Source organism: Aulonocara stuartgranti (genome assembly GCF_965226115.1).
Source record: "Aulonocara stuartgranti genome assembly, chromosome: 20".
Classification (NCBI taxonomy): domain Eukaryota; kingdom Metazoa; phylum Chordata; class Actinopteri; order Cichliformes; family Cichlidae; genus Aulonocara; species Aulonocara stuartgranti.
In genome coordinates, this window is record NC_138956.1 from 30,455,586 (window position 1) to 30,465,936 (window position 10,351).

The 10,351-nt window shown below is 44.4% G+C and overlaps 1 protein-coding gene across 1 annotated transcript; it reads right to left on the minus strand.

Annotated features, from left to right (window-relative positions):
* Window positions 1-1,573: 1,573 nt before the first annotated feature.
* Window positions 1,574-8,627, minus strand: zbtb39 (zinc finger and BTB domain containing 39). Its single transcript, XM_082518536.1, has 4 exons — window positions 8,467-8,627; window positions 4,972-6,285; window positions 4,401-4,754; window positions 1,574-3,811 (listed from the first exon to the last, which is right to left on the minus strand). The coding sequence occupies exons 2-4, from the start codon at window positions 6,250-6,252 to the stop codon at window positions 2,834-2,836; spliced, it is 2,613 nt and encodes an 870-aa protein (XP_082374662.1). The 5' UTR covers window positions 6,253-6,285; window positions 8,467-8,627; the 3' UTR covers window positions 1,574-2,833.
* Between the last annotated feature and the right edge of the window lie 1,724 nt (window positions 8,628-10,351).

The window sequence follows — 10,351 nt, forward strand, 5'->3', positions numbered from 1 at the left end:
TCAATGTCACATTTCTACAGCACAACATACGTCACACGCTCTAAACAAGTCAGTATAGCTTGTGTTTAAAATGGAATTAGTCTGTGTAAGTTCAAACGCACACCATTATGTTTCAAAGACAAAAATATTCTCTACTGTGGATTTGTTTTATCTGAGTGAAACATGCACCATAAGAACAGACTAAATAAAATTGTAGGGTTTTAAAACCGTGACTGCAAATAGAATTAGTATGCTACAAACGGCATGCTACTTCAATATGCAATCAGTGTAATTACTCTGTAATTACAATCACTGACATCAAAAACCTATCCTGATATTACAGTAGATAAAATCTGCTGCATAATACAGCTGCCTTCTTTCACCTGCTAACATCAGGATACACTGCCACCAAGTGGCTTCTTCTTATCTTAGTTCAAACACACCAAACCTGCAGTTTGAACGGCATCTAACAGAAAAAAATATGGCGACCGCATTATAAAAATCCAGGTAAACGCTCAGTCGATCAACAGATACAGAAATAATCAGATGTAAGTGAAAAATAATCTATTTCTTTACTTCTATTCTATAAAAATACTAATTTTGTGTTTTAAAACAGTGATTCCCAGCTTTAAAAATTTATTTTCTGGCCTATATCAAAAAAAGAAAAGAGAAAAAAAAGAGAGGTTGATGCTAGAGTTCTCGGAGGCCTTTTTAAGGGGGGGGGGGGAGATCTCCTCAAAAACCAGCTGTAAGCAGCAGGGTTGCATCCTCCTGCAGAAATGTGCCTGTCAGCATAGGAGCATCACTGCGATGACTCGCTTCAAGCAATGAACCTCCAGTTTGCACAGGGATGGTTTCAACCATACAGTTTTACATTACTAACCACATCTATGGCCAGAAGCTCTGGCTAATGACTGAAATAGGCTGCTTCTAACAGGTGTCTGGGTGAGGAGCTTGGTCATTAGGGAGGGACGACTCCTCCACGTCAGTGTCTCCCAGGATGAGCTGGAGGAGACGGCTGAGAACAGGGAAATCTGAGTATATCTGCTTAGAGTGCTGCACCTGCAACCTGGACCAAGCCACTGAGGGATGGAATTTCTGCCCTTTACGGCTCAAAAAGGGTATATCTTCTCATACTTATATTGTGAATGATTAAAAGTGTCCCCACTTTTTTTTTTTTTTACATATTTACTAAAACTCAAAAAAAATTCTTCACATGTATTGGATTTTAGGGAATCAGTCGCCATTTACAACACACATCACGAACACAACCAATAGATACTGCAGCTGACTTTATCCTTGTTGCCTTGACTCCTCTCTCCTCTGCTTGGATCTCTGGTGGAAGGGACCAGACGGAAGGAGAGGATGCAAGGATGTAGAAACTAAGAAATGAGAAAGGGGGGATGGAGTTGGCCAGTGGGGGTGAGGTAGCTGGGAAGACTTTGTTAATTAAAAGTCTAGGGAGATGATTCTTCCAGCTGTTTTACTCCCAAAGTAGCATCCTTCTCTGTTAAAGTTGTTGGGGAGACTCATTTATGTGCTGACTGGACTCCTGTACTGGGTGCTAACTTACACACACACCCATAATACTCCAAAAACTGTTCATTTTGTTTTAGTCAAGTTTAAATAGTGTTAAAAATTCATTTTATACAGTTATCAGTCAGTTAGTGTGCACTTCCAGCAAGAGTTGACAGTTTTTGAGGCCAGTTTTGCGCTTTTTACATTTACCCGTAGCATTTTTATTAAAACTATTGTCATCATTTTAGCTCAAATAATCGTAGTCGTATATACTGATAATTTATTAATGTAATACAACCATATTTTAGCCTTTTCATGCACTATGTTCAGCTATTTTAACTAAGATTTTAAAAGGCTTTACCTTACAATAAAAGGCACTTACTGCTACATAAATACATCTTAAGTGAACTGTTTTGAATTAACTAGTTGTTGTTGTATTAGTGCAGACAGCTTTTCTATTATCGATTTGTAATTTCTAATTTTTTTTCTAAATTCATTTAAGTAAAATTTGGACTTACACAAAGAAGACACCGCTCAAATCGCGATGTCATTATTACGTGAAACCCCAGAGCCCCTCAAAAACCTGCTACGTGCCCCTCAGTGTGACTCGTACCGCTCTCTGTTTGGGAATCAATGCTTTAAAACACTGTGGAAAGAAAATAATACATTTATGAAAATATTTCGTGTTTTTCTACTTTTCTACATTGAGGTAATTGCAGTGTAATTACACTGTAATTACAATCACATATTAAGACAATCATTTTGATGATGCTACTTTTTTTTTTTTTTTTTTTAAACAGACTCAGTCAAGAATCTGACCAGTGCAAATGGTCTTTAGTAGGAGAATCGTCCATCTTTAATCCATAGTAATGGCTAGTTTTAGAGTTTTTAGGTTTTGTTCTTATGTAGTTCTGGTTCCATTTGTGTGTTTGAGAAAGTTAGCTGGACAAAATAAGCAATACTGAGATCTTTTACAATAATTTAGAGACTACGTGATTAACTAAAAACATTAGAAAAATCACTGCACTGGGCTAATAACAGTGTTTATAATAATATTTCAGCCAAAGCATCTTGTGCCAGGAAATGAAAAAAATCCTCCAAATAAAAACAAGAATGGAAACTTCTAGCGCTTCTGACTTTTTTTTAAACAGTTAGCCGGCATTAAATTGATGTAACAAGACAGATGTGCATGAGTCATCAGTAAATGTCCTATCTGTTGATAGGTGCTAACTGATGTTGGTGCATCAGTTAGCTAAAGCTCTAGTCTACTATCAGCAGCTTGTGGTCCACGACAACCAGACACAGAGGAGGCATCAGGGAGGAAACGAGGAGCTGATCAGGTGTCCACAGTGGGCAGCGGTTCTTTAGAGTGATCATTGTACATGAAGGTCTGCTCGATGTTGAAGTCCGGCGGTAAGTGGTCCTTGTGGAGCTCCATGTGTGACGACACCAGCTTCAGCGTGGAGAAGTAAAGGCCGCAGACGGTGCAGCGGTACATCAGGGCGCCGGCGTGCGTCTTCAGGTGGCAGATCATGGTGGAGCGCCCCCTGAAGAAGCGCAGACACACTTTACACTGGTAGGGTTTCTCCCCGGTGTGGATACGGAGGTGGTAGGTGAACTCCCCCGAGTGAGCGAAACGTTTACCACAGTAGCGACACCGGTACCACTTCCCACGCACCCCTGCAGGTCCGACACCGCTGTCCTGACTGGAGCTTCCGTTCGTCAGGACTCCAGAGGACACGCCGTGCATCGGCCCTTGAAAAAACTTGTCTGACACGCTGATGCCCATTCCCAAACCCAAACCGAAGTTGCTCATTTTAACGAGCCCGCTGACGTCCCGTGACGAGGAGGAGGAGCAGGAAGACGGCGGGCACTCCAGAGATTGATCCGCTTTACGTTTCCCTAACCACCCCTGGCCGCCAGCGGTTCCTCCGCTCCCCGTGGAGTCGCTGGTGTGCAGACTGAGGTGGTACTGAAACGCAGAGGACGAGCGAAACGTCTGCGGGCACAGGAAGCAATGCAGCTCCTCCGCTCCTCCTCCACTGCCACCTCCATCTGCTTTGACTCCGTAAGCCCTCAGCGCCGACTGCTCTCTCTCCTTAGCTGCCGCCTCCTCAGCGTGCACAGCCATGTGTCTGTCCAGCAGGGCGCGCTCTACAAAGCAGCGGGCGCAGTGCGGGCAGGTGAAGACGGGCAGGGAGAGGTGGGCGAGGGCGTGCCACAGTAGGGAGCACAGGGACAGCTGGGGGAGGTGACACACGCCACAGCTCAGGCTCTGGGGGCACACGTGGCTCAGCAGGTGGTCTTTGAGAGTCTGAGGAGGAGAGAAACACAAAACTAAAAGTTGAGGAGCCTCACTGAGGAAGCAGGTGTGTAGCAGGGGGACTCCTCATTCTTATTTCCTGCTCATGTTTGCCACCAAACCGGTTGTCAGGCATTGTTCATACAAACATCAGACTTCCTGTGGGTTTCACTGTGAACTCAAGTCTCACTTTTGTGCTTCTTAGACACACCTGGTCCTTGCGTTATTTACAAAGTAAAGGCTTCAGTTAACCTTAAAGTGAACCACAGTGAGCTCATTCATGACACAGTTTAATGAACGAGAGCTCGACAGCATGTTGTGGCTCACAGAAAGAGCCTACAAAGGCCAACGCAACATTTGGGGCTTTTTATCTTAATAATTTGTGAATAAAACAAAAGAACCGCTTTTTAATGAACTGCCCGACTTCATTTCAGTTCATGGAGATAGAAATGGCTGTAATTTCTTAACGATTAATGTAAAAATCAAGTCCGCATTTATCATAACTAAATAGTGTCTGTTTACATATGGAGCCATTTATGTATCAAGCAATCGTTTAAAGTGTCTGACTTATGTCAAAAACACTCCATAAATATCCACTAACCTGGAAGTCCTTGCTGAGGGATTTGGTGCATACAGCACACTGCAGCTCTTGGCTGTGGCTGCTGTTGGTCAGCGCCCCCTGTGGGATGGTGTAACTGGATGCTGTCTGGCGGTGGTGCCGCAGCAGTTTCTTTTGACTGCAGAACTGCAAGTGGCACATGTCACAGGTGAAGAGCTGCACTCCCACATGGGTGAAGGAGTGGGCGATGCCCGCAGCACGGTCTGGAAAAGAGGCTCCGCACACCCTGCAGAGCCCCAGCTCCGTCAGGTGCGTCTCACCGTGTCTTCTGATGGCAGCTGGATCTGCTGGGAGTGCCACTGTGCAAGCTTTACATGTCACCGTGCTTCCTGTCACCTGGAGGAGCAAAGACCATTATTTCCTATGTGGAAAAAAAATACGACCCATCCCTGTGTCCTCTGAAGGTCTGTAGCTCAGAAAACGTTCAGAGCACGATGTCAAATCTTGGTCGCTTCATTAGAAATACAAACATTACAGAACTTCAGCTGATTTGATTTTATACAGAATGACTTTTTACATGAACTACTCTACTGCTCACAAACAGAAACATTACCTGGCTACTCGCATTCCCTCCATCTCCATTCTCCACACACACAAGGTCATCTTCATCCTCGTCCTCCTCCTCTCCCTCCTCCATGAAGTTCTCATCATCGCTCAGCTCGATGATCTCTCCTGCCAACTGTCTCCACTGCTCTTCCTCTGTTCCCTCCACTGCTCCATTACCTTGCAGAGCCTCCCTCTCCTCCTCAGTGTCTCCTTCCTCCACTTCCCCAAACATCAGCCTGCTGTCCTGCTGCACGTCGACGACGCCACCTTCCACCGCTGCCACCTGAAGGCTGCCTGGAGACTCTCCTGAGGATGATGTCGGGGCGCAGGCTTCAGCGCCAAGCTGAGCTGAAGAGTCAGGGAGGGAGCAAGACTCAGACGTAACAGGGTTGCTGCTCCGGGACAAAGAGTCGCCCGCGCTCTCAGAAACCATTTGACCATCTGTGTCACCGTCCTCACAGCAGCCTCCCGCCTCCCCATCGTTCAGCCCGTGTTCGGTCTTCAGCTGGAGCACAGGTCCCACAGGCTGCAAGCCGTCAGCCTGAAGGGAAAGGCTGCTGCTGCTGGTGGTTAAAGGCGGTCCTCCTGGTAACTGATGATCTGCTCCCATCTGCCCGTAGCCGATATGTGACTGGACATCTTCTGCCTTTAGGTCCAGAGACAGAGGCCCGGCTTGAACTTCGCGGCCTGACCTGCCCATCCTGATTTGGAAAAGAGGGGAGGGAGCAGCAGCAGGAGTCGGGGCAGCAGACGGGCCAGCCGATGAAGACAGAGAGGAGCAGGAGGCGGCGGAGGAGCACACAGACGGCACAGAAGCTGCACTAACTGCAACCACTGTGGGTGGAGCGGCCACCATGCTGGAGTCCAGGGTGACATCACCGGGACTGCTGACATTGCAGTTTGCAGACACAGAAGCCTGCAGGTCAGGGAAGGTAGCGTGACAAGCCTTCACCAGTTCACTGACCCCGAGCCGCTCGGCCAGCTCGTACAGGACCCCGACATCTATGAGATCAGTCACTATCTCCCCGGTGTAGACAAATGTCAGCACTTTCTCAAAGTTAGCTGGGGAGATAAACTCCAAAGAGAAGGCGGCGCTGGACACGGTGGGAGTTCTGGTGAACAAGTTGCGAAAGTACGTCCCGGCGCAGGCCAGCACTGCACGGTGGGCTGCGAATGTCCGGTTGCCAACTTGCAGGAACACATCACAGTACTGACGTGATTGGCGGCAACGGTTAAGCTCAGAGAGAAGGCTGGCAGCGTGGCCGGGACACTGCAGCCGGATCCTCATCCCTGCCGCAGCTCCTAATGCACTACAATCCAACTGCAGGGAAGGAAATGCAGAATCATCAGAGCAGTACAGGGGACAAATATTCGGTGATTAGTCATCCATCTTTTGGTGGTAGATGGATCACTAATGAAAATGTATTCATACGCTGATGCAGTGAAAAGACACAAACAAAAACAGCGTGATAATCCAGTTGTTAAATATAGCGGTGTCTGAAAAGGGCTGGGAAAATCATCAAAGACCCCAGTCACCCATCACATGGACTCTTCACCCTCCTGCCCTCTGGGAGGCGCCACAGGAGCCTCCGGACTAAGACCACCAGGTACCGGAACAGCATCTTCCCCACAGCTGTCAGACTCCTGAACTCTGCCTCCTGACATCTGACCCACGTTAAACTCATGGACTGAACATACACACCCCCACAATGGACAACTGTACCCTCAAACACAATAATAACATGGACTGAACCACCACTCACAACCACTAGCACTTTATATAGCCTCTGTAGAAACTATCTACACCCTCACTTATCTTAACTGCACTACTGTATAGCTCTGTGTAAATAATCATTCTGTACATTCGATAATCTTTAATCCTACAACTGTTTACAACTTGCATAGTTCCCATTTCTGTATAGCTGTATATCTCAGATTTCTGTAAAGTTATTTATTTCATATTCTGTATAGTTTTTCATATTTATATCCTGTTCATAGCCTGTACATAGCTTGTACTCACTACAGCCTGTACATACTTATAGTTATAGAATATTCACAACATACTTCATACCGTGTACATTATAACATACCATAATAGACCCATTTCTGTAATATACTCACATATCTATATTATTGCTAATATATATTGTAATATATCTATATCACTAAAGCACTTCTGGATGAATGCAAACTGCATTTCGTTGCCCTGTACCTGTGCATGTGCAATGACAATAAAGTTGAATTCTATTCTATTCTATTCTATATAGATAAAATGTGTTACTGCATGATAAAATATGTAAAGTGGCTGTCAAAAAGCAGTCCAGTATGTGGCAACCAGTTTTTCACTCCAGTTTTTATAAAACAGGTTTAACAAAAGTTTAAATCTAAATTCTGAGTTTTCAGATTTAGAATCGGTTCAGTCTTCTCCGATCCACTCTGAGGTAAGCTGTATGAGGAAGTAATGAAAGAAATCCATTAATTGCACTCTGATACCATGATTCGCCATGGGAACAGGTAAATAAAGCCCCCATTGTGATCGAACAAACCGGGGGTTATGAATGCAAGGTCTGAGGGATCTTTCAGCAATGGTTTCTGGAGAACTGGTTTGTCAACAGGCTGTGATTTTATTACTGTTGATCTCTTATCTTAAACACAACCTGCTCCAGAGCAGCACAAGTTACCATGGTGACATAAGACGTGAACCACCATCATATCAAGTTAAACCTGAAGTTAGTTGGATGATTCATAGTACATTTCAACATGATAGTCAACATGTATGCATCTCCCATTCTGACTTTTATCTTGGACTCTCTGTCGGAAAGAAGGAATTTTAGCTCCTCCCTCGTTACAGAAACCTTATTCTGATTGGCCCCTCACTACAAACAGAAGGTTTGAACTGAAAAGGGGGGGGGGGGGGGGCTATTAAGGATACCCTTTCCCTGACATTACAGAGAGTCAAAAATAGAAAAAAAAAAGTTATTTTAAACGAACTGTTTATAGCAGTCTGAGCTCTTAGCTGGTACGGATTACTCTCATTGCTTGAAACTTTGGCCGTGTTTAACAGGAGCATTTATGTATGTTCTTTATTTATGCATGGCAGAAAATAAAGAAAAGCAGTATAGGTTCACTTTTATAAATAACAGAGGTATTATAAAAATGACAGTTTACTCCTTTAGATTCTATTTTTTAAGCATTTATGTTTTTGTATAAAGAAGCAGGATCTAACTGTTCTGCAGTAACAGATGTTGTAAGTTAAATTTTCTTTTTTTCTTTTTTAAACGGTGTTAACGCGTTGTTTTTGCTGCTCTTTGTGTTTAAAGCACAATTACTCTTAATTTTCCGCAGTTTAAAAAGAAGCTAGAGGATCCCAGACAGTTTTTTCTCTATCGCAGACAATCCAGACACATTATGGTAACTCTACTCACCCAAACCAGAGGTTTTATTAAAAAATAATCCTCCTACTGTGAGCGCAGGCCCGCTCGTTGCTGTTACCATCACTCACCCATTGAGACGTGTCCGCCGGCGCTCAGAAATCCCCTTTTCCTTTTTGTTTTCATTCGGTCTGCACCGCTCAGGCACTCATTCTACATTTTAGAAGCCTTTGCTCTTATGGTCCATCCATCCGTCGCAGTTTGGTGACGCATGTCAACAAAGCTGAGCGGCGTTGCCCCCTGCAGGCCGGAGGCGTCACTGCAGGGAGGAGAATTCATCAAGTTTCAAGACCACTTGAAAAATGGCAAAAAATAAATAAATAAATCATATTTTGCATGGTTGGATGTTAACAAGGTTCCAAGTTGAGCTTCAACATGCAACAAGAAGAAATGGGAGTGAGACAAAACATTTTTTGATCATGCAATTTATTGAAAACAACACTTAAACTGAAACAGGCTGTTTTGACAGCTGATCAAAAGTTTAAGACCATATGCCTTTAAAAGGCCAATCTGTGCAAAAATATGGATTCATTGTCATTTTCTGTCAGGTAGTCACACTGCCATGGCAGTCTGATGGCAAAAGCAAAAAAAACCTTTCCCTTTTTGAACATGGTCAGGTTGTTAAACTGCATAAGTGCGCCATTGCTGCTGAGGTGGGACGCAGCAAGGCAGTCATTTGGAATTTCCTAAATGATCCTGAGGTTTATGGAACAAAAAGTTAAGTGGAAGACCCAAGACAATTTCACCAGCACGGAGCCGGAGGATCCAATTGGCTGTCCATCTGGGCGATCCCCGACCCAAATGAAGACCCTTACTGGTACTGACTGCAGCCCCACAACAATCAGATATAATCTGAGACAGAAGGGCTTCAAAAAAAAACCCCAAAAACCTCATCTCCTTGAACGCCACAGAACTGACTGTTTGGACTTTGCAAGAGAACACCAAACATAGGACATTGATCGAAGAAAGTTTTATTCTCTGATGAGAAAAAATTGAACCTTGATGGTCCTGATGGTTTCCAAAGTTACTGCCACGACAAGCAGATCCCACCTGAGATGTAACCATAATGGTCTGGGGTGCTTTTTCCTTCAGTGGAACAACGGAGATTCAGGAGGTGTCCTGCAGGTTTTAGATATGTCCTTGATCCAACAGCTCATTTAAATGGCTAAATCACCTCCTCAACATGTCTTGCAGTTCTCCGGAGCCCTGGTAATGAACTAATCATTTGATTCAGGTGTGCTGGCCCAGGGTGATATCTAAAATCTGCAGGACACCGGCTCTTGAGGTCTGGAGTTCCCCAGACCTGCTCTAAATGACCGAGGACTTTCCTTAAGCCAGATTTGTCAACCAAGGCTTAGACTACCAGGGCCTATGCCCCCGACCACTGTCTAGTCCACAAAACATAGAACTCCTGCTGTTGACTGCAGGAGGGGAGTGTGGATAATTTCCCAGTCTTTCTAAAAGAGTATTTGTGAGGTCAGACACTGATATTGAACTAGAGAGCCTAAATTGCAATTTCTATTCTAGCTTATCCCAAAGGTTCTTGATGTGGGTGGTCCAATCGAGTTCTTCCACACCATACTCATCCAACCATATCTTTATGGACCATGCTTTGTGCACGTGGCCTTGGTCATAGTGGAACAGCCAAACTGTTCCCACGAAGTTGGAAGCATCAAAATGTCCAAAATACCTTATAATTCACTTCTTTAGCAGGCATCTATTCAGTGTATAGCACTGGAACAATTAATAGATGCGTTTTACTAGCCAAGCTTGATAGCTTTATATCTCTTTCTAGTATGGTCACTTGTTGGTGAGGCTCCCAAAATTATTTCTTCCATTTGCACCTTTGATCCAGGAGGAAGAAATTTCGTCCCAATGTATACTTGATTGTATATTGTTGGGTTGACAATAAAACTCTGCTTGACTTTATATACAGTCTATATGGTGAACATACCA